We start from the raw sequence: 24,896 nt of genomic DNA on the forward strand, positions 1-24,896 counted from the left end.
TTCAAAATAGTCCTGACATTCAAGCCTCTCTACTCGATATTCTGCAGACATCAAACACTGGTGCTCACAACAAAGCTGGTCAGCTATTGGCCAAAATAAACCTATAAAAAGATGAAGGCTTACTCGAGAGACGCCTTTCCAAAATAAGAGTCGCACACGTGCAGTACGAACGTCGTCGTGGTGCTCTCCGCGCTGCACTCGATGTTTCCGGTTGTTTGTACGTTCTTAAAGGTCGATTGTGAAATATTTATTGCATATTTAATGTTGCTCATTGTATGATTCACTGCGCAGTACCACCACTGATAACCATCAACAGGAAAATCATTCACTTCAAAGGAACGCTCTCAACAGCGTTTAGATTTTTCGTGCGTTCACTGATGGAAGATTAATGGTTTTAAAACGTGTTGTGATCCGTAATATCTGACCCACTTCTACTGGACATGTGTGGAAAAGAGCTTCATAGCTCATCGGATTTCTCCAGTATTTAAAAAAGATTCTGATTTTGAATAACTAAATAGCACACAAATAACAATGCGATTGCTTTGTCAAAGCAAGAATTGTGTTTGGGGCCACACAATCTATTACAATTGTGTTGTCGGCAGTCGCCCTGTGGGGTTGATTCTATGTCTGCTTCCGTTAATAACCCTGCAGCGAGCACTGCACCCAACCACTACATACTGTGGTAGGGAATGTCATGTGAATGATTACGTCACAGAACTGCTACTGAAATCACTTCAAAAGACCTTTTTATCCACACCAGGGGGCATATCATTTATATTCGCCGACAAGCGGTGTTTGTCACATATAGCCAACTTTAATGCGCTGGGTGTTTGATGTGTAATTTCCAGGTCACCTACCCAGAGAGACTGGGCTGATATTAAGCCCTGACTGTAATTCATGGTCACCCATTTAGCGAAACAACATTGATTGCATGTAAATAACGTTTTAATTGGTATAACTTTCAATGTATCTAAAATGAAACGCGCATTGGTAATGATTCATTGATAATTACACAAGTTGAGAAAAAAATTGTCCGTGGCATGCAATAAAATATTTAAGTGGACAAATTAATTGTTTTTTTAGTCAACCAGTCGGCACCATGGGCTTCTTCTGGGAGCGCATAGTTTCAACAGCATCGCTTGAGTACAAGCAAACGGTGCACCGGTTTCGACAACAGTGTCTCATCAGCAGAGTCGGGCTCGCTTGGATTCCCTGCTTGTAAAATGCCGGACGTTATCGGCAAGGAACCTTCCTTTAAGAGACATGGCTTCTAGATCAGCCTCCGGAGCCACATGCCGCTCTGTAAGGACTGTTCCGTGACAGTTATTTAATCAACGGCCACCGTCTCGTATTCACCATGTGTCCATTGGCGGCTCGTGAAATATATATTTTTTCTTATCGAATTGGAACAAAAATGTCTCCTTGTTATTTCGGTTGCCGAAGCTGCCTCTTCTCGACGGGCGCAACACAACACAGCATAATCATTAGCGTCTATGTACAACAGCTGTTTAATCATTTGGGTAGGGGGGAGGTGTGAGGGGGGGGGTTCAACACGCGCGCTGCACATTTCCCCGCGTGTGCTGCACTTTTCTCCACACGTTGCTGCACATCGAAGCGAGAACCTTAACCTGCGGCGGTGAAAAGCGAGCCTCGCCGTTTCCTGTGTGCGTAACCCACCCCCCCCCCACCACCACCCCGCCACCTCGTTCTGGCTCGTTAGCAGCGCACGCGCCGGTGTTTTGCTCGGCTCGCTCAGGACGCGGTGGTAGTGGTGGTGGTGGGGGGGGAGGCAGTAACCGCTGCTGGGCAACCTCAGTCAAAACACTGTCACTTGTTGCGTTTTCCTTTTTCCTGTTTGGCCAGCACTTAACCCTCTCCTGGCTGGCTGGCTGTCTGCCAGCACGCGCACACCGCCTGCTCCCGCCCTCTTAAGTTGTCGTGTCGTATCTGTGCCTCGTTCTCCTTGGGGATGAGTCGGCGAGGAATAGATATAAAAAGGGCACCGCGGTGGCGAGATGTTAGATACCTCGCCTGGTATACAAGAGGTCGTGGCTCCGACCCGGATGCCTGCTTTATATTTGGAGTTTATGTAGGTCTCTCCCCGCGTGGATTTTTCCTCCGGTTCCTCTGGTTTTTCCCACCACATTTAGAATCAACGTGCGTTTAGAGTATTTGGCTGCAATAAATTTCCACATAATGATAAGCCACTTCGTTGAGCTATCATTTGTCGCTTCTGAAAAAGAGCTACATAGCTCAGTGGGCCTTACCTGCTAAAAGAAAAATAGATTTAGTTTTTTATTAGTTTAGATAGATGGTGCTGCTCCTCCTCAAATGTTTTTTAAAGCTGATTAGCGTTAAGAGCAGATCGTTGCTTCCTGTAGCGTGCGGAAAAATTCATATCTATTTATCCGGCACGTGATCGAAAGAGATTTGAAGACTTGACGCGATTGGGCATTGGTTGCAATTAGATTGGAGAATCAATTTCGTTTTGTCTCGTTTTTGCCGTCTCGCTGTATCGTTTCGCACTCTCTTGGTCATTTTCTCCCGAGGGTTTTCGTTTGGTCAGTCTGCCTTGGAATTAATATGCAAATATACTTTTTTAATAATTCTTAAATAACTGATTTCTACACACGTAATTCCATGCGTGTTTCCTGAGCTTAAGGGTTCATTTTAACCCACAAATCTCTGCATTGCAGCTTGCTCACCTTCTATAAAAGCAACATGTATTATTATTTTACATTTTTTTATATTCATCACCAAAATGTCTTCCTGACGATTAATTGTGAGCAGCCGAATGAATGTCAGCATCACTTACAATTGGGAGCATCTTATTCAGTAATTATCTGAGCATTGCGACTCTAGAAAAACCAGAAAGTATGAACTTCCTTTGCACCGTTCATAGCCCACCGTGCTAATCGGAGGTGCGGGGGGGGGCAACAAACTAAACACAAAAAGCAGTTCTAAAGAAGTGAGTTTTCAATCTATATTTAAAAGTGAATAGCTCTGGTGGCTTCCTCATCGAGGTTGGCAGTGAAGTTGAATCTCTTGATCTCCTCGGCCTCGTGTCTCCACGCCCGGAAGTTTGCCACTGCTCACGACAGGACCCCTTTCCTCGGACAGGAAACAGCTGATTGAGGGCTCACGGTTTGGCCTCTCAGGTTGAACAAAAAAAAAGAAAACAATCCCCCTCGTGCTTTTTCTCCAAAAACATCGTGGGGCCGTTAATTCGCTAGATTAGCTCCTCTCTCTCACTTCCCCTTCCTCCAATGACCCCATTTGGATGTCCTCCTTTCTCTATCCCCGTGTATGCCCCCTTCCCTCCGTGTAATCTCCTCGCACTTGGTTTGAGCGAGACGATTGTTTTTATTCCTTCTTCCTTCACTGTGTGCGCGTGTTTTTTGGAGGCTTTGCCCTGTTTATGTTTCGTTTTTTGCCGATTGGAAGGTTGCAGCGCTGCCACGGCTGCTTTGCGCTGCCTAATAATGCGGAGGCGTTCACGACGTCAATATCAGCTTTAATAACTGAGTTAAACTGCCTGAGGTTTTCAGCACCTCAAGTTAAATAAATAAGGCCAACTTTGTCGATTCGCCTCTAAATTTGCCAATAAAGGATACCAATAGATTCCTGGAAGAGAAATATAAAGGTGTAAGAAAATGTAGTAATTTGAGGCCACGATTATATATACTCTGATTTGAAGCTTTCGTGACTGCAGGAATCCATACTCTTTGGTTCTTTCGGTAAAGTCACGTAGGTAGAAAATAATAGATCACGACGTGATCTATTATTTTCACGACGTGATCTGTTATTTTCTACCTACGTGACTTTACCGAAAGAACCAAAGTCACGAAAACTTCAAATCAACACGATTATATATTTAAGAATTGATTCTCCTTTTGGCAAATTAAAAATTACAACAGCCACTGGGTGGCTGCAGTGGTTATTTGAACCCATCGTGTCCATGTTTTTACATTCATTTGTCACTCCACTGTTTGATGAAGAGCTCCCCACATGTTTTTGTTCCTGGGGGGTGGTTTGACCATACTTCTCCATGGGGGTTAGTGTGGGTTGGTGCCCTGCACCAGTTCAGATTTCACTCGCCACTGATATTAGCCATGGCTGGAAATCAAACTCACATGGCCAGGTTCATAGCACGGCACCACTCCACCCAAAAAAGAATATGCAGTAAAACCTTGGATTGCGAGCATAATTCGTTCCGGAAACGTGTTTGTAATCCAAAGCACTCGTATATCAAAGCACTCGTATATCAGTTGTGATCACGTGACGCTCGGCAGACAAAGCATGTACACGTACTACTCGTATTGCAAGACCTCGCTCGTTTATCAAATTAATATTTATTTTTAAAAATTTACTCGTCTTGCAAAACACTCGCAGACCAAGTTACTCGCAATCCAAGGTTTTACTGTATACAAACCTAAAAGAACGTCAATTCTTTTTTTTGCACAAACTATTCAATACATGAGCTTAAGAATCATTTTCAATCTATGAGTCAAGTATTATTATGCATCGTAAAAGCGTTTTGTATGCGTATCGTATAGTTTGTAAAACAGGAATTACATGTGAATTGAAGGCTCTCACTCGATCTTTGTATTAAGTTAATAAGTAATACAAGCTGGAGATGGGAAGGGTCTACATTTTCTTACCTTTGTCATCTCATTAAGCCCCCCTGTATCTGCCCAAAAGTGTTCTCCAGAGCCCAGATTGAAAATGAGAGTCACTTTAACTTTGCAAAAATATCACATTACCCCCATGTTTTTTACATGTGCGGTCGCTTTGTCAATCCACTGGTGGATGAGGGCCCCTCCCCACCCCGCGCGGGTCATGCGAGTGATTTGACAACGCGTAACCGTGCTAATTAGCAGAGGTGGGACAAAGTCATTGTTATGCAAGTCCAAGTCGAGTCGCAAGTCATCAAATTCATGACTCGAGTCTGACTCGAGTCCAAGTCACATGACTCGAGTCCACATCTCATAGGTGGGACAAAGTCATTGTTATGCAAGTCCAAGTCGAGTCGCAAGTCATCAAATTCATGACTCGAGTCTGACTCGAGTCCAAGTCACATGACTCGAGTCCACACCTCTGCTAATTAGTGTGGGTTTGTAAAGGCAGGGAGCATAGAAGTGAAGTATAACGGTGGATGTTTTTTTCTGCACTGCCTTCTGCTGCCCACAATGTTGTTGAGTTATTTAAACAGTCCGATTAATTAATCTGTTAAAATAAATAATTTTGTGATACAGCTGCATTGCCAATGGTGCATGTCAAAGCCAATCACCAACAGCACAATCTCAACACTCGTCTCGTTCAGGCATTGTTATTGACACATGTGGGCACCGCGGTGGCGAGATGTTAACTCCCTCGCCTGGTGTGCAGGAGGTCGTGGGTTCGATCCCGACCCTGATGCCTGTATCATTGGAGTTTGCACCTTCTCCCCGTAATCGCCGTGGATTTATCTCCGGGCACTCAGGTTTTTTTTCCCTCCACATTTAGAAACGTGGCATTTTCACATAATAAGCTACTTGGTTGAGCTATCATTTGTGGCCAAGTCTCTTCTGCAAAAAAGCTATACAGCTCGGTGGGACTTACCTGGTAAAATCAAAAATTGTTTAGTTTAATTCTTATGTTCATGGAAAGTCACCTTGTCACAGCAAGGAGGTAAACTTTTTAATGCACTGCTGCGGTTTGGTTATTTCATTCGCAACGACAAAAAACCAGCGCAAGACATTTGTGTTCCACCAGCGACGCAAATGATGTCATCTATCGAGCGACTTCTCTGTGCCAAGGCACCACGTGAAGCCAATTAAATGCGACTGCTGCCAATCAGTAGGCTTGCTGCCCCCCCCCCCATCGCATACTTGCACAGAGGCTACCGGTTGGTAGATTTCAAGCACAGAAGTTGCTTTATCACTTGCAACAGTTGTCTGGCACGAGATAAGCATGCAGAAGAGATGCCCAGCTGGAATAGGCCTCCAGTCTTAATTAAGGAGAAAAGGCCAACTGCCTGTGATAAGGCCAACTATTTCCTTAATGCCATTTCTTCATTACCAGCAGGGAGTGGGATTATGTACATTATCTTCCCTCTTTCTACTCGCTTCTAAGTTCACCGAGGGAGCACTGGTGTCTCCCATGCATATCCTTGTCTCTTGTTGACATCTCTGGTTGTTTTATTTCTACTAAAATATCGCAGAATTTACACTATGGGAACCTCATTTGCCAGTAAAAATATGATAATTGGTTCTTTACCCTTCTATCTGGCAACAAAACTGACACCTTTTTACAAGGAGTCATGTTTGAATAGACCGCAATACCTGCAGTCATAATACAAACAAAAGAACATAACTCTGATAATGTGCACTGTCCTTGAAGTTGATTGGTCCACACCCGAGACAGCTTTGCACATTATCAGAGTTATTTTCTTTTGTTTGTATTATGACTGCAGGTATTGCGGTCTATTCAAACATGACTCCTTGTAAAAAGGTGTCAGTTTTGTTGCCAGATAGAAGGGTAAAGAACCAATTATCATATCTCAGAATTACCGTTGCACGATGTGCTGATTTTTGCTCGCGCTCTGCGGCATTTCATTCAAAGATCCCAATGTTGCCTTGTATGGAAAGTGGGAAATTAACAGAACCAGGGCAATGGCCAGAACGGAGGGGTAAAAAGGCCAGTTTAAGGAATTATTGTCAAAGACGTACTTGGAGTTGGTAACCCGCTCCGTGTGCCTGCCGTAGCAGTGTTGGCACAAGGACGGGCTGTGAAAGGTTTCGGTGAATTAATGTCGGCTATTACCGTGGACTTGGGGGGGCGGGATCGGTGTCACATCGGTTAGCACACTGCACTGTGAAGTTCTATTCCTGACCGAGGCTAACTTCGGTGGCAAGTTGAGAGAGAGGGCACCTTTCCTTCACCAACCTGACCTCCAACCGGTGTGGTGAAGTATGGTCAAACAACCCATATGAAAGTGGCACGGTGTAGGTGGAAGTCCCTTTGTCCAAATCTCGATTGAAAACTAATTTCTTTAAAACTGATTTTCGTGTTTAGTTTGTCATCCTTCCTCCGCACCTCCAATTAGCACGGTTGGCTACATACGGTGCAAAAGAAGTTCAACCTACATCCAGCATTGAATTAACACTTGGCTGTAAATGAAATTATTATTTAACCGTGCATTCACTTCATTACCATCGGTATCTTTTGCGGCCACATAGGCCATGTAGTCTTATAATTCTAGACTTGGGAGTGGCCGGGTTCGTGAGTGAATGAGTGAGTGCTTGTTAGGCTGTCAGATGTGTGTGGCAGGAGTCGTGTGTTGGAGAGGTATGGGGGCAGGGGGGGGGGCTGGTATGGTCGATGCTACAGAGGATGAGGAGCAGAGTGAGATGTGATAAGCTGGCTTGTGGCGGCCGCCCGCCCACAATGCTCCCTGGTGTTGCAGCCTTGTAAACAGTAGCTCTGAGCAGCTGGTGGCTCGTTGTCTGGACTCCACCCTCACCCCCCATACACCCAATGTAGAAACTTGGTGGTGTGGTGGGGGGGGTGATGGCGGTGGGATGGGGGGGTGTCTTAATGATGCCTGCTTAATGTTGCGTAGCAAATCAAGCTCTCGTCTTTCCTCCACCGTCGTTTAATTTAACTGGGGTTTATTAAGAGAATGTGTTACTCACTGAAATACCTTGTCACTCGAGGTATGTGGTGTTTTTTTTAAAGTTTAAGATCATTCCACTTTCCTTTAGTGATCAAATCAGTCATCGATATGTTAGAAAAAAAATACAAATAAATGCAACAATATATCCACCGTTGGATGAAGGCCTTCCCAAGCCATCGCCATCCCGCATGATCCCGTGATGTGACAATCCCACGATGTAGCAATTCCATCCGGCCCCCACGTGCGGTAGCGTGATTGTCACGTGTTACAGAGGTTCACGGTTCAATTCCAGGCGGCTGACCTGATTTTAATCCTGCGTGGTGTAACAGCTGTAATAATGTGGCCTTTAAAGATTCCGTGACGTAATTCGCAAGAGTCAGCCGTTGCGTGCCGGCAAAATTTGGCAAATTCGAAAGTTAGCAGCAAATTACTCAATTGGGCTTGTACATAGCAACCATCACCACATACTGGCAGCAGAATAATGTGCCAGGTCACTGTTGGAAACGAGACTGGTCCTAATCTCTTGGTTAAACAAAATCAACTAAACCAAAATCTTTACACAGCTTTTCAGATTCTGTTCCCTTTGCCTCGTCAATGTCCATACGCCACTCGGGTACTATACACGCGTTGAGAATACATCTTAAGTAAATATCTGTCGTAGGGACACAACAGGGAGAATGTGTCGGTATAACGCGAGTCGGTTTTGACAACCGCCCATCATTTCTGCTGCCCTTTTACAGTCACTACGATCGGCTAAAAAAAAAAAATCCGATTCTTAAACAATCTGAGCCGCGCCTCGCCTCTCCCGTTCCATTCCAAACGTCTCCGCACTTCAGTTTCTCCGCCACCACCGCCGCCACTCACGGGGAAGACCCCGGGGGGCCGATGACACGGTAAAGCTAAGCAGGCCCTCGTCCCGCCCTCGCAGACGCAGACACGCCGGCACGGCGCAGACGCGTGCAGACGCACGCAGACGCGCGCAGAAACACGCGCGGGAGAGATAGCGGCTCTCCCCGAGAGCCTGAGCGAGCGGGCATGAAAGAGCAACGGTGACTGACACAAAGGCACCCGCGCACGCTCTCCGAGATGGAGACGGCTGATAGGACCCGCGCAGATCACAGGCAGCGGCGCTGGCGCGTGCGGGGCCGGCTTCACCCAGCGTCGTCTCGCCTCGCGGCGATCTGGATTGCGATCGCCCTGGCCACGGCCGCCGGTGTCTGTCGGTTCGGAGCCGTTGTCTCCCTCGCTCGTGCGCTCGGGGGTTGGTGGTCTTGATAAGGCGGCTTCAAATGGCCCCTGCCATAGGAATATGGACAATCCGCCGGCAGCTGGCTGGGCTTGCCGGCGGATTTCCCGTACGAGGAAACATCTTTGCTGCGTTGTACGCTTCTTACATTTGTACTCTTGAAACGCGGCGGAATATGCACCCCCCCCCCACCCCGTACACCGACGTTGAACGTCTCAAGGTGCTGTAAATACATTGGGTGTAATTTACCACGATAAAATCCTTGCTTGTAAAACTTGCCCTTTTTTTTTGGGGGGGGGGGGTGGCGGGGTGATGCGGGTCGAAACACGTGTAGGCAGGAAGGCAGGCTCCCCCCTGCCCTCCCATTCCTGGAAAGATGATCCCCTTTCCTGGTGTTTACACATAGCTGCTGTTTCCGCCGTTGTTTTATTTTATTTTATTCTTTTATTTGTTTTATTTTCCCCTTTTTTTTACACGTTTCCCTTGCACCAGATTTACAGCCGAGAGATTGAAAGGGGTTGCGGGGTGGGCAAGGGGCAGGCATAGAGAGAGGGAGTTGCGGGGGTCCCGAGGTCACCCGCCAGGCTAAGAGGGGTCACGGCAGGATGGTTTTTGTTGTAGGAAAATTCGTCGGGGCGTTAAGTGCGGGGCTGATTGACAGGGAGCAGTGGTTTGCAGTCGGATTTCGCAAAAAAACATTTTACATTTTGCAAATATAATCTCGGCAAAGATGCTTATGTGATAAAAACTGCCTATTCAGATCAGACATAGACCAGAGTACAGATTTCAGATCGTGAATTAAATTTCCCACGCGTACAAATACATAAACTTTACGATGACGATGGTGGCGGTGGTTGTGCTGTGGCTGCTGATAATGATGATGGTGGTGGTGCAGTTGGTGGCAATAACAATGAATACAATGACGGTGATGACGGCGGTTGTTGTGTCGTACCATGGATGATGAGAATGATTGAGTTAGTGGTAGTGATTTGTATATGGCGATGATGGCAGCATATGGGTGTTGGTGCACTTTGTACAAAATTTAAAAACATAACGATGATGTTGTTTTTTATGTTTTCGCAGTCCCTGTCCAGAGCAAGGCATGGGGGATGAGTTCAACTTGATGGATCACTCGGACCTCTACATCCTCGACTTTGGTACGTAGTGAATCTCCGTGCAACATTGGTGCATGATCTCGATAGTTCCTAACATGGTGCTTCGTGCGTACCAGAAACGTCCATCGATAATAAACATTCTCGGGGAAATAAATGATGATGATGATGATAATTGCAACTTGTAACGCGCTCGCACAGACAGAGAGAGAGAACGACACGGAGGCGAGAGGATTCAGAGGAGCGGGGAAGGCAGCAGCCAGGCGTCGAGCCAGTGCCAAATTCCCCCACCCCAAGCGCTCATCATCATCATCACCATGTCCCTCGGGGCATAGCAGTCCCCACGAGCCGCCACCAGGCAATCCTGTCCTGCCCTAGCCGCCACGCTGAATGCACGCCAAGGCCGTGGTGTCGAAGATCGGCCCTCGGGCCGTCGACGATCGCGTGAAGGGCTCTGGCGCGATCCGTCGATGCGTCCGCCCGGGCAACGTGTCCGCAGGGCGGCTTAAAGTCTTCTGGCTCTGATCGTTTCGTGCACTGCCGGGCATCCCGTGCGAAGGGCGGACCTCGACATTTGTGATGTGTACACTGAAGCCTTTGCCATCCTCCCTCTGTATGTGAAAAGGTGTTGTCGACCATTTAGTTGGTGTGGGCGGAGCTTCGCCGAGCCTCGACGCTTTTGTGTCAAGGGGTGTCCTGCATTGGGACGGTTGGCCAATTTCCGCTAACGAGTGGTTTGGTGTGTGGGAGGAAACGATCGAGAGGAAGGTGTATTTATAAAAGGGGCTCTATTGTACACGTCCGACGTATACCCTCTTAGGGCGAAGATTCAACAAACCTGCTCATTACACAGCTGCGAGTGAACTGCTATCAGTGCGCCAAATACACTTTCACTCCCCGTTTCCGCTGACGTTTGAGATGGCCTCGGAAAGCCGCCGTGAGAGTAAAAACGTGCGTCCGCCTCGACCGCGCGTGATCTGGCCGGTGCGTCTTGAGCGTTGGCAAGACTCGAGTGTGCTTACTTATTCGGAAACGTTCACCAGAAACAACGGGACATCCGTACCATACCGTTGGATGCGGCGGTGTACTGGAGAGTGCAAAAATCAGCACCGTCCGTATATTGTATAGAGCAGGGGTCTGCAACCTGTGGCTCCGAAGTCGCATGCAGCTCATTAACGACTCCTTTGTGACGTTATTTATTAAGAACCACCGTCCCGTATTCACCACGTCCATTGCGGTTCTTGAAATGTTGGGGTTTTTACCCAAGTCGAAAACACAATGGCTCTTCTTCTTGGTTCTTTCGGTAAAGTCACGTAGAAGGGAAGTAATAAAATAATAAATTATGTTTTATTTTTATTATTTTATTACTTCCCTTCTACGTGACTTTACCGAAAGAACCAAGAAGATGAATCCCTGCAGTCACGAAAGCTTTAAATCGAAAAGAAAACACAATGGCTCTCGTTGTTGTGGTTGCCAACCCCTGGTATAGAGCATGACGTTAAATGTAAAGGCGCAGCCCTGCAATGGCCTGCTCACGACCCTGCTAGCGAAAAGGGGCCTTCATCTATAGAGAGCTCCCCGGAGGGTGTTTGACCTACTCACTGACAATGTCTCAGTAGAAATAGGAGCTACCCACACTTTGCCCCCATCGCACGCGATCTGTTGATTGACTAACTGCGGCGGTGTGTCGTACGATGTTTATTCGTTGTATCCTATCACACACTTCGTTGAGCTATCGTTTGTGGCGAGATCGCTTCTAAAACAGAAGCTTAATAGCTCGGAGGGCTTTACCTGGTAAGATAAAAAAAATCTTTTTTTAAATTTGTATATTTTTTAAGTGCTTTGTTTACCTTTCCTATATATGCCACTCCTATCGTGTTGTATTGTTGTTGTAACATTCTGATCCGTGCCCCTACTGGACATCGGTGAAAAAGAGCTTCATAGCTCATCGGATTTCCACCAGTATAAATAAATATTATAATTTTGGTAAATGCCATCACTAAACCCAGGAATGACAAATGAATATTCACTATTACTATGCCTGGTTTTTATTATGAAAAGATAATCTGTTCATCATCTGAACTCGTAAACAACTAAATACAGACACATGATCAAAACCTAATTGCCCAGAATGGTCTGCTGCATTGGTAACGCTTGAAGAGAGCATTAAAATGCAAATCTCAAGAGGAGTCGGGTTATTGGCGAAGCATTCGCCAAGGCAAATCAAGACGAGGGTGCCACGGTGGCGAGGTGTTAACTACCTCCCCTGGTCGTGCGTTCGATCTGGACCTGTATATTCTTTGGTTCTTTCGGTAAAGTCACATGGGTAGAAAGTAATAAAAGAATGATAATAATACATATATTTTCTTATTATTATGGTCGACAAAACGTCGTGAGTTTTTTTTTTATTCATTAAATTTTTTTATTTTATTATTTTCTATCTACGCGACTTTACCATTTGAACCAAAGAATATGAATTTCTGCAGTCACGAAAGTTTTAAGCCAAAATCTGACCTGTATATTTGTAGTTTGTATGCTCTCTCTCTCTCCCCGTGGTCATGTGGATTTTTCTCCGGGTCCTCCGGCGTTTCCCTGTTCATTTAGAAACAACGTGCGTTCATATTATTTGGCTTCGATACATTTCCACGTGATAAGCAATTTTGTTGAGCTATCATTTGTGGCCAGGTAGCTTCTGAAAATGAGCTCTATATCTCAGTGGGCCTTACCTGGTAAAATAAAACAAAATTTTGGTTTATAGTTTTAGTTTAAAAAAGAAGTAGATCTTATCTCCTATCGTTTAGTTTAATATTTTAAATCGCAACTACGTTAGAACTCCAAATTGCGTTGAAGAAACATCCAATTCTAACTGTTGTGTGTAGATGTGTAGACTACTGCCTTCTCTTGTGGATCATAACCGTTGTGTTTGTGCGTTTTATCTTTCAGCACCAAGTTTGAAAACCCTTTGCACACTGGCGGTCGTGCAGTATAAGTTGGATCTGTCCAACCTCCCTCATGACATCCGGTAAACTATTGCAGGGACATTTTTTATCGTCTTAAATATAAAAAAGATCGTAGCAGGCGGCAATGTTGCAATGTCTAATCTCAATTTTCACATGTGTCTTAAGGCAGAATTTCATTTATTTTCCCTCAATATCGATGGCAAAAGCTCAATGCAGCATTGTTCACCGTTAGCGCTCGGTCGGTATCTCCGAGTCTCCTTAACCCCTTTCCTCGTTGCGAGACGTCTCTGCAAGTTGCAGGGCGAGGGTCCCCTTCGCCAGATCTCGGAACGCGCTATCGGCTCGGCATACATTTTACTCGCAGAGGTGTAGGAGCAGCGCCGTTGTTTTTAAAAACGTTGTTACTCACCGCAGAGAAGCGTAGCGACTCGACCGCCGCCACTCTACGAAAGCCGGGGGGGGGGGGGCATTTCAGATGTTCGTCGTGCGGCAACTCTAGAAAGTCGTCCACTGACTGAACTCGCTCGCCGACATCGACGTGAACATACAGACGTGTCGCTGATCAACTCCCTGCCTTTATCTGAACCAATAACAATAATCCCCATTATCATCATCATCATCAGAGTTGGTATACAGGTGCAATTGCGCATCGTTGGATTTGCACAGCTTGCGTATATTTCAACGTTCGTTATCTCGGCTGTAATCTGACGCCCGCCCCCGCCCGCCCGCCCGCCCGCGCCAAAATTCTCTGCCGGAGAGAGAAAACCGGCGAGAGAGGCGCGTGGCTCTGAGATGCCGTTACGCATCTCCTCCACGCCTCCCCCTCGCCTCCTTCGCTCCGTTACGTTGTCACCACCCCGGGTGTTGTCTCAGCTGCAGGTTCGCCAAGTGAAATGCGCTCCCCCCCCCCCACCCTTTCTCAGAGAGGTCTATTAACTCCGTGCTCGTCTAAAAAACAATAAGCTCCGATGATCGGATTTTGTTTTCGGATGGAGGTACGTTTGTGTCAACAGCCGATTCTCTCGTCTCCCCCCCCTCGCTGCTCCTTTCTCTTTTGTTTTGCCTTCCACCGCCTCCTTAATGCCATAAGACGGAGAGATCAGACGCGGACAACCCACATTCGTTTTGTTTTACTCACTTGTGTAATCTGTTGAGGCTTTTGCCGACGCGTGATGGTGTTGTTTGTTTATTGCCCATTGCGTCTGTTGCCACGTGCGGTTCAATCCCCCCGACTTGAAGTATTTGCCGCGAGATGCGTGGCGCCTGATCTGGAGAGGCGGCGGCAGCGGCAGCGGTGGCTTGGGTAGGCCCTCATCCAGCAGTTGATTGACCATGGTTGTGTATGTATGTTGACATTCTTGCACGCCGTACGTAGCCAATCGTGCTAATCGAAGGTGCGAGGAAGTTGGAGGTGCGTGGGAATCCGAGGTGCGGGGGTGATGATGATGATGTGTCACATGGTGGTGGAGCGGTGGCACAGTGAGGGTTCAAACTTTGCTATGAAGCAGCTGAGCCGAGTTCGATTCCCTGCCACGGTTTGCATCGGTGGCGAGTGATATCTGAATCGGTCACGGGCTGCTCCCATCTTCGCTAACCCCGCTATCATTCTTCGCTTTCTTATCCATGTGTGGTACGTGACGACATACCCTCCGTGTAAATTTAAAACATGTTTCTCATTTACGAAATGTTGGCAAATCTGCAACATCCAGCCCAAGGTACCCGTGTGTATAAGATAAGAACTGCGTAGCAGAAGATCTACTTATTTTAAACTGAAACTATAAACACATTTTTTTTTGTCTTTGACCAGGTAGCTTTTTTTCAGAAGCGATCTGGGTATCACAAATTATAGCTCAACGAAGTGGCTTATGTGGGAATTTATAGCAGCCAAATACTTATAAACCCATGTCGATTCTAAATGTGGAGGGAAAACCGGCAGACCCGGAGAAAAATCCAGACTACCACGGGGAGAAAAACATGCACACTCCAAATATACATGCGTCAAGGGTCGGGATTGAAGCTGCGACCTCCTGTAAACCAGGCGAGGCAGCTAACATTTCGCCACCGTGTCGCCCGTCTTCAACGCGCATCGGTCATTTGAGTGGAGCACAAGCAAAGCCACTTCACAACCGCTCGGGGGCCCAAATGGTGTTCCTGGAACCCCGGAGCGAACTCGCCGCCACGCCAACTTGGCACCCTCGCCGCCCCGAAGGACAGAACACAGCCCCCCCAAATTGTCTTGGCCACGTGCGCCAAGGGGGCTTGGGTTTCCAGTGCAGATATTGCAGGCACGCGCCGCCGCCGGCGGGCACAGCAGCAGCAGCAGCGGTGCCTTTTAGTGCCGCTTCCGAGCATTGTTAAGCATTTATGGCTCGGTTGAAGGTAACAGGATAGCCCCATTTGAAGTGGCGATGGTAAAAAAGAGGGCACACGCAGACACGCGCACATACAAAGCTCCCACCCCCCACATAGCCCTGACACAGATTGTTGAGACAAGTGCTGTTAGCGAGTGCTTATGAAGGCCGTCACGGCGCACGAGTGGGTGGTATGGCCAGCACGACGCACGCCTGGCAGCCTTTGTCTCTCCAGCATTGATGCTTACAAAGCCCACTGGCTACTTATTTAAGGCGTAATTGACCTAGGCGAGACCCAGTTCAGAGATTGCGCCGCTGATGTCAGCTTTGGCTGGGAATGAAACTTGGGCTGCCTGGTTCATAGTGTAGTGAGCTAATCGCTATGCTACTGCTCAAGACAAAGATCCCCCCCGTATAGCCTTTACCAGGCTGTTGGGGCGAGTGCTGTTTGTGAGTAACACCTTTGAAGGCCGACATAGGACACATGTATGTTGAACTTCTTTCGCACCGTACGTAGCCAACCGTGCGGGGGAAGGACAACAAACTTAACACAAAAAGCAGATCTAACGAAATTTGTTTTCAACCTAGATTTAAAAGTGCATAGCTCCAGTGTCTTCCTAATATCGCAGAAGCGCATCTGATCTACCCGCAATAGGCGGTAGTGTGGCCCGCACCACGCTCGCCTGCCTGTGCTTCTCCCAGCGCTTCCCTTTACTGAATGAACCCAGGCGAGATTCAGGACCGCTTCGGAAAATCTGTGCGCCGTACCTGGTGAAATAAAATAGCTTAATCTTAATTTTAGAACTTTCGTGACTGCAGGAATTATTATTTGGTTCTTTCGGTTAAGTCACGTCTAAAGATAAAATAATAAATTAAATAATAGAATACGACGTTTCGATTGCAACACAAGCAATCATCATCAGGTATAATGAAATAGCGACATAAAATCGAACCAGAAAACTATAAACAGACATATTAGCAGACAGATATCACCAAGATACATAGAGAGAGCAACACAGGTAACAGAGAGAGGTGATCGTCTCTGTGGGGTGGCCTTAAATGTATTATTTTATCTTTAGACGTGACTTAACCGAAAGAACCAAATAATAAAATAGCTTAGTTTCGTTTTAGTCGCCACTGATGTTAGTCGTGGCCAGGAATCAAAACTTGAGCAGCCAGATTTGCAGTGCAGTGCGCTAACCACTACGCTAGCACCCCACAGCCCCTCCCCCCGCCTCTCGCACACAAGCAAATACATGGCGGCGCATGGGCACGCACCGTGCACCATTCCCCAGAAAGGCAGAGGAGAACCCTTCGATGAAATTGATGAATGGAGAAGCGGAAAAAAAGGTCTCGTGCGGTGTCGGCGTAGGCAAACAACCGCCGCTAATCCCCGAAGCAGCGAAGGAGCAGCGGCGCACACGCGTCTCTCAGTGTGGGATGTGTCGGGGGTTAAAGGGGGCCACCGGCCCCTGCTAGGATGACAGGACTCCACTGGAGCCGAGAAGGGGGGGGGGTCCTTATCAGCGGCCAGCATACGGGCCAGATGGTTCTCTCGTTATCAGCCACCAACACCCTACCCCTCCCTCCCTCCCCGCTCGCTTGCTCCCTGCCTTCCCCACACCCCTTCTCCTTCTTCTTCACTACTGCCTGCAAGAGCAGCTTAAGTAAACACGGATTCCCCCACTCTCTCGCTAGGTGCCCCGTGCTGTGTGGGTGGTTCTTTTTCGTTTTCCCCAGAACGGCTGCCCCTCCGTATTGTATGCACGCACGCCTCCTACGGGGGACCACCACTCTACACCGGCGGCGGTGTTGATGATGTAACCCGCGCGGTGTGCCGGCTTAATTGGCGGAGGTGGTGGTGTTTTTTTTAAAGAATGACTTTCGGCAAACGTTGTGTGCGTGTGTGTGTGTCTGCTTGGGGGAGCGGTGTAGTGAAATGGTTAGCGTGCCAGCGCTACGAACCCTCTGACCCTGAGTTTGATTCCTGGGCCACAACTGATATGAGTTGGTGAGTGATTTTGGAACCCCCATTTCTGACACGGCACAGGGGGAGGCCCTTAATCCAGCAGTGGATTTACAAGCTGTGCCCTGGGAGGGGGGGGGCAGCAGTAGCATCGTGGTTGGTTTATCGCTGTGCGAACCCTACAACTCGAGTTCGATTCCCAGCCAGGGCCAACGCGATTGGTGAATATTTTAACTGGCCGTGGGCCTCTCCCCTAGGTTAACTTGGCCTTAAACATCGACTTAGGTTCAGTGTGTAATCGTCGTCCCCGTTGAGATGAATGCAACAGTGTGTGGTGCTGGCCTGGCCACACCAGTCCCCTCGTGTGCCATGCCGGCCTTCGCGTAGGGTGCTCGCGAATAGCAACAGTCCAATATGCCCTAACACGGCCGATGTTTATCATTGTCCGTTCTTTTTTTTTACCCATCAGGTGGGAGATTACTGCCATGACGACCAACAGCAACATCAGCCGGCCCATCTTCTCGTCGCACGGATGAATTGGAGGCAAATGTTGAGCCCTCGCTGCTCGGCGATTGTTTGTGGAGGTTTTTATTCTTGGGGACTGCGACTCGCCTGGCATTTCGCCCCGGACATACCAGATGCTTTCATCATCTGGGTCGGGCCTGGGTCGGGTCTGGCCTGGGTGTGTCCTCGCTTCTCGACGTGACGTCGCGTGGCCTGGAGAGAGAAAGAGAGCGAGCGGGCTGTGACCACCAGCAGTTGGATAGACATTTTGTCTCTTCCGAGCCTCGATAGCTAACGCGGATGATGGAACGCTTTCGTTGTCGGAGCGTGAGATACAATTCAAAACGCACAGGGACTCGTACTCAAGGGGAAATGAATAAAATGCTACACAAATCGGAAATGTCGTATTTTATTTTTCATCGCTAGTCTGATTGCATTATCGTTTCCTCTTAACATCAGTATTCATGGTGATTTAGTGTTCTTTAAGTACTGGATAGACTAGCCTGCATTTTAGAAATGACAATTGGAAGATGTCGGTTTTTTTTGTTCCGATGCAAACATTTTTACCCGTGCGAGTTACGAGTGCATTCTCTCACGTCGCGTACAGACCACGCACACGTTCTACATATATAAACGCAGTGCTCCGAAAATCAGGACACACGGGATTATTATATTTTAACCGATCACATTGCGTTACGTTCATTTATTTTAACAAGTTCAAACTTACTCTCATTAACATGAAAGCATGCAACGAATTTTTTGAGAGTTGAGTTTATACTTAATTCTTTGGTGTACTCATAGACCATTCATCAATTTTTGTTTTGGTAACTTTCCTGCCATTTTTTAATGTCGCCTGAAAAGGAAGACGGAAAATGGATTTTAAAATTTAAAAAAACAATTGAAGTTATTTTAATGCCAATGTTAAAATTCATAAAATAACCCTACGCGTCCTGACTTTTGGGGCCACTGGACACATGCATACACGTCCAACACACACATCACTTGCGTGTGTGTGTGTGTGCGCGTGTGTACACGTACAACACGCGTCTCATGCATGCGTACACGTACAACACACGAATCTCGTGCGTGTGCGTGCGTACATGCACAACACACGAATCTCGTGCGTGTGCGTGCGTGTGTACATGCACAACACAGGAATCGCGTGCGTGTGCGCATGCGCGTACGCTTGTCCACTTGAACTCGCGTTGCTCTCCTCAATTTTTTTTTAAGCCAAATGTCGAGAATTGCACGACCCCGTCACTTTCAGTTTTTGAACAACAGAATGAAGCAAAGCCAAATGACATATATTCTTGTGCGGTGAAGTTGTTTACAGTTTGGTGCTCCAGTTATATAAAAAAAAAACCCTCCGGGTCTCGTGTGCGTGTTGCGTAGCGCCACGGGGCTTGCCCGTAATCGAGAGTTATTGTTTTGATGCGTGTGCCGTGTTCAGCTTTTGCCTTTTTGAGAGCTCGCCAAGAGAGCTAAGCTCGCCGTGTGCGCGGATGTGTGTCGCGTGTGCTGTAAATGTGCAGGTTTGAAATGGGAGAATAATTATTAAAGTCTCCACCCGTTGGTTAACTCGTCGCGTTGCGTGTGGGTTTATTGGCCGTCATAATAATTGGTACGTTTTGTTAGTCGCGACATTCTTATCACGAAGGAAGGAACGAAACTAAAAGCGAAACTTTCTTTTACCAGGTAAGGCCCCACTGGGCTATGTAGCTCTTTTTCAGAAGTGACCTATCTGCAAATAATAGCTCAATGAGAAGTGGCTTATCATGAGTAAATGTATATCAGCTAAATGCTCTTAAACGTGATGTTGATTCAAAATGCGAATGGCAAAACCGGGAGGGCCCGGAGAGAAATCCACGCCAGCACGGGGGGAGAAGAGAGCGAGACACCGCAAACTCCAAATATACAGCAGCAGCAGGCGTGAGGGTTGGGATCAAACCCATGACCTGTATACCAGGCGAGGTAGTTAACATCTATTATAGATTTGAAGCTTTCGTGACTGCAAGGATTCATACTCAGGTTTTTTCGGTAAAGTCACGTAGGCAAAAATAAATAATAAAAATAAATAACACTAATAATATAAATAAAGTAATTATTTTATTTCCATTATCTCGATTATTTAATTATTTTATTGCCCTAATTATTTCCCTTAATTCTTTTATTCCTATTCTACTTTTTATTTTTACCTACGTGACTTTACCGAAAATAACTAAGAGTATAGTTAACATCTCCCAGCCACCGTGCCGTTTCAGAGAAGAACCCTCTGCAAGAAACGGCGTGCGTGCTACCCTCTGCGCCCACCTCCGATGAGCACGCTTGGCCACGTACGGTGCGAAAGAAGTTCAACAATGCGACCCGTGTGTTGCCTGCCATGTGCAAAAGCAAGTTGAGTTAAATTGTCAGAACATTTTGTTGTTGTCAAATTTTCTACATTCGTTGTTGCGCATCGCCGTCACGTGACATTGGCCCCCACACGTGTCAAAGGGCGTCTCGCGGGATCTTTTAGCGCCCGCTCTGAAGCAGGCGGCGCGTGGTACCGACCGGTGAATTCGTGCGCCGCAGCAATAAGCCGAGGCAGCCTGCCCGATTGGAATCCACGAGCCTCTGCTGCAAGAAACGGCGGACGTCGCTACCACCTCGCAAACCCCTCCGCCACGAGGTGCCAGAGATGGTGTTGTTCACTCTAATTGAAATCTGTTAAATTGACCATACACCATAATTAACTTTCAGGGTTTCAATGTGTGTGTGTTGAACTTCTTTCACACCTTGCATAGCCAACCGTGCTAATCGAAGGTGCGAAAGAGTTGTAATCGTAGAATAAATTAGTCTGTAGAGTTTTTCTTTATTTCATACAGGTATTACGTAGTGATCTGTTACAAACCTGTTAGATTGTAGGAGCATTGCCAATGACCAAAGTAACAAATTACGCCGGATCTCGCCAGATCCTGGAAGGCTAAGCAGGCGTGAGCCTGGAAAGTGCGTGAATGGTTGCCTGCCACGATGCACGCCGGTTGTGGTGAAGGCCACTAGGGCTACGTGGTGAGAAGTGGAGGGCAGTGCAGATTTCTAAATAAATATATAATCCCGCACGTCCTCTTCTTTCCTTCACTCAACCCGCACTGACCAGCGTGCTGAAGTATGGTCAAATAACCACCCCTCGACCCCCCACGCCCCCCTGGGGAGGCCCTCATCCAGCAGTGGATTGACGAAAGAGCTGAACGCGTGCACGCTTTCTGTTCAATGACCGTCCACTGGTAGCATTCACAGAGTTTGTTCAAATAATTCTACTTTTTTTTAAGAGTTGTGTTAAGCATAGAGTTTCAGTGTATATTATTCTAGAAATCGACGGGTTACATAGTAGTGTGGAATTTCCACGGTTGGCTTTAGGATATCGGTCTCGGAGCACGGATACACTGCTTGCTAAAGGTGAGAACCTAATTTTGTCTCCCCAAACATTGGGGTGGGGGACGTCCAGCCCACGGGCCGTATGAGGCCCGCGAAATCATTTGGTGTGACCCTGCCAAGGCAACCGCAGGCGGGACTCGAAATTCAATAAATCTAGGAGCGAACCTGGAAAAGCAGTTGCGAGTAGCAGCAACATCATCAATACCAGCTAACATCACACGCCTCACCAAAGAGAAGCAGTTCCAGCCCATCACATTAGGGTCGAGTTAATTAAATGTTTGACCAAATATAAACAGGCTAATTTTAAGTTAATAATTTAGTATGGCCCGCGAATGATGTTATAAATATCTAAATGGCCCTTGGCAGAAAAAAGGTTCCCCACCCCTGGCTTAAAAGCTCCACACACGTCAACAGCAGTGGCCTTCAAAGGGAAACTAATGGGCAACATTTCGGGCAATGACCCTTCATAGCACAACTGAGAGCACTCCGTGTGGTGAAGGGCGATTGCTCGAAACGTCGCCTATTTTTTTTCCCCTTTTATGCCCACGCACCGTGGTATAGGCTGTGCTTGTTGCACCATTGCCAACGCAGCAGCAGCAGCAGCATCAACAGCACAACAAACATTCCCGAACCTCCATGATGGCCCACAAGTTAGGACACACATGGGCTATTATTTATTTTAACATATCACAAATGGTTAAACTGACGTATAGACATTTATATTTTTGAAAGTAATTCAGGACGGTTTTTTTTTAAGATTACAGGTGTAATCTTTGAAGAATTCATCAATTATATTTAATCTCAAATCAAAACATAATTGGCACACGAGGTGGTGTGTGAGTGGCCAGCACCACAGCCGCCCGCCTTTGTCTCCCCAGTGGCGATGTTTTGCACACCGCGCCAGGCACTCAGTTGAGGCTGAGTCGACCTAGGGGAGCCACAGCGCCGGTTCAGATCAATCGTCACTGCTGTGATGTTGGCCGTGAGCGGGAATCGAACTCGGGACACCCGGTTCGTGTCCTCGGCGCGCGAACCGCTGCACCCCCCCCCGCGCCATCCCCTCCCTCCCTCCCTCCCCTCGCCTCCCCCAAACCCCCCTAGACCCCCACCCCTGCCGCACTCCGATGCTAAAAATAGCCCCCGTGGCTAAAAATAGCATTGCGTGACGTCAGGGGCAGTGTGGAGGTGCGCGCGCGTGGGAGGGAGGGAGGGGAGTGACGTGTGGACGGATGAGGGAGCGACCTCGTGACCCGAACCCACAACACGTTCGAGCAGAAAGGGCCATTACCCGAAACGTTAGCTTAGAACAACAACAATACGATGCGGATGGCCGTTGTTTTTTTCCCGGGAGAGCCTCGTTTGAGGGTCGAGGTTCACCCATCACAAGGGCCCGGCTACATTGATGATGGTTTTTGGGCGAATTATATATTTTTTGTTCTTTTTAAATCCATACATTATTTCTAGACTTGAAGCTTTCGTGACTGCAAGGATTCATATTCTTAGTTTTTTTCGGTAAAGTCACGTAGGTAAAAAAAGTAAAATTAATAAAAGTAAAATAAAAAATCACGACGTTTCGGAGGCAACACAAGCTTCCGTCTTCAGGTGGAACAGCACGATATCGCTTGTCTCCCGGATAAGGCTCCATCGAGTCTCATGACTCGCGTGTTCATCCCCTTTAGGGTCCTGCGATGTGTTCGCAGCAGTAGGGGGGGTGGTGGGGGCGGGGGACGATAATAGCTGCCGCTGAGCGTTTGTATTCCTTATTGAGTAATTTGCGGAGTAGCTTCAAATTTGACCAATTTGGGATCATTGACCGCCGACACACAATGGCCTACTCTTGCGCGAAAGACCCCACTGGATCTTTAACGTCCACCGCGATGCAGGCGGCGCATCGGGGTGTGTTTACCGTGAATACGCAACGCAGTATTGATCAGGGCGGACGCTCGGTTCGAACCGCGAACCTCTCGCATCGCTCGGCCACGTCACCGCCCAGTCTATGTGGGTCTTCCGTGTGAGCGAGTCGATGTGTCTCTGTGCGAGTCTATGAATATCTGTGAACCTACCGGTCTCTGTGTGGTGAGTCTATGGGGTATCTGTGTGAGGAGTCTATGGATCTCTGTGTGAGTCTATGGGTCTCTATGTGGTGAGTTTATGGGTCTCTGTGGTGAGTCTATGGGTATCTGTGTGGTGAGTCTTTGGTCTATGTGTGAGTCTATGAGTCTGTGTGAGTCTATGGGTATTTCTGTGGTGAGTCTATGGGTCTCTGTGTGGTGAGTCTATGGGTCTCTGTGTGAGTCTATGGTTCACTGGTGAGTCTATGGGTCTCTGTATGAGTCTATGGGTCGCTGTGTGATGAGTCTGTGGGCCTCTGTGTGGTGAGTCTATGGGTCTCTGTGTGGTGAGTCTATGGGTCAGTGGTGAGTCCATGGGTCTCTGTGTGAGTCTATGGGTCTCTGTGTGATTAGTCTATGGGTCTCTGTGTGATGAGTCTGTGGGTCTCTGTGTGGTGAGTCCATGGGTCTCTGTGTGAGGCTATGGGTCTCTGTGTGATGAGTCTATGGGTCTCTGTGTAATGAGTATATGGGTCTCTGTGTGATGAGTCTATGGGTCTCTGTGTGGTGAGTCTATGGGTCTCTGTGTGAGTCTATGGGTCTCTGTGTGGTGAGTCTATGGGTCTCTGTGTGAGTCTATGGGTATCTGTGTGATGAGTCTATGGGTCTCTGTGTGATGAGTCTATGGGTCTCTGTGTGTGAGTCTGGTTCTCCCTGTGGCAAGGACTTTAAATAAACCCGAAAAGATGTGTGTGGTTAATCCAACATACAAATAATAAACGTCTTATCCACGTTTCCAATAATGCATTGACAGCCTTTTAAATCCACTGCTGGATGAAATCTTTCCCACGTCAGGACCGCTTCAGATGAGGCCAGCCACTGATGTTCGCCGAGTCCCGGGAATCGAACTCGGGTGGCCTGACGCAGACCACTCATAATATCGACGCGAAGAAAGCATTCCGCTCAACAGCAAATACGTCGTTCGGCATGATTTGTCGGGCGAACTGACATCACCCGCAATGCCATTCAACAAACAATGCGGTGATGTTTCCGCTGTTGCGTTGGCAGTGATGCACGAGCACAATTGGCAACAAACTCGACGTTTCCATACCGTGTCAACCCGTACGATTCATCCCGTATTCTTGTCCAGGGAAATTGAGTTGTCAGTTCCACACGGCGTGCAGCCGTTTTAATACAATACGGGCAACAACAAATATAATTTGTCTATTTGTTTGTGTTTCTCCCTTGTGATGCGACGTTGTATGATGAACGTTGAGATTTATAAGGGAGGGGCACGAGGTGACCAATGAGGTCTAAATGGTTCTGTAACATTAAGCTAGGCAGCACTGATAAAGTGTTTGACAGGTACGCGTTTCGAGCAATGACCCTTCTTCATTACAATCATTCTCACCATCGCCGTAGCGTTATCGATGCTCCTGCTGCTGCTGCTGCTTCTGCGGCGTCGTTGGAGGAGTAGGAGGAGGAGCCGGGGGCCGCGTGCTCTTCACGATTTGCGACAGCCAATGGGCTGGCCCCATCGCTCCTTGGCGGAGCTTCATAAAATCCGCGCTCTGCGCGCACCGCGCTGCAGAGAGCGCGAGGAGGGAGTCCGTGGCCCCCCCTCTCGTGGTGGTC

General features: G+C 47.7%; 1 protein-coding gene across 3 annotated transcripts in view; it reads left to right on the plus strand.

The window, feature by feature from the left end:
• The window catches only part of KLHDC3 (kelch domain containing 3), a 44,430-nt gene extending 25,056 nt beyond the window's left edge, over positions 1 to 19,374 (plus strand). For all 3 annotated transcript variants that reach the window (XM_078868187.1, XM_078868184.1, XM_078868185.1), the window contains 3 exons: positions 9,987 to 10,060; positions 12,959 to 13,037; positions 17,762 to 19,374. In XM_078868187.1, the coding sequence (XP_078724313.1) occupies positions 9,987 to 10,060; positions 12,959 to 13,037; positions 17,762 to 17,828 (220 nt within the window). In that variant the 3' untranslated portion in view covers positions 17,829 to 19,374. The remainder of the gene's footprint in view (positions 1 to 9,986; positions 10,061 to 12,958; positions 13,038 to 17,761) is intronic.
• The last annotated feature ends 5,522 nt before the right edge of the window (positions 19,375 to 24,896 follow it).

The sequence above is a fragment of the Lampetra fluviatilis genome, chromosome 25 (genome assembly GCF_964198595.1).
Source record: "Lampetra fluviatilis chromosome 25, kcLamFluv1.1, whole genome shotgun sequence".
Lineage (NCBI taxonomy): Eukaryota > Metazoa > Chordata > Hyperoartia > Petromyzontiformes > Petromyzontidae > Lampetra > Lampetra fluviatilis.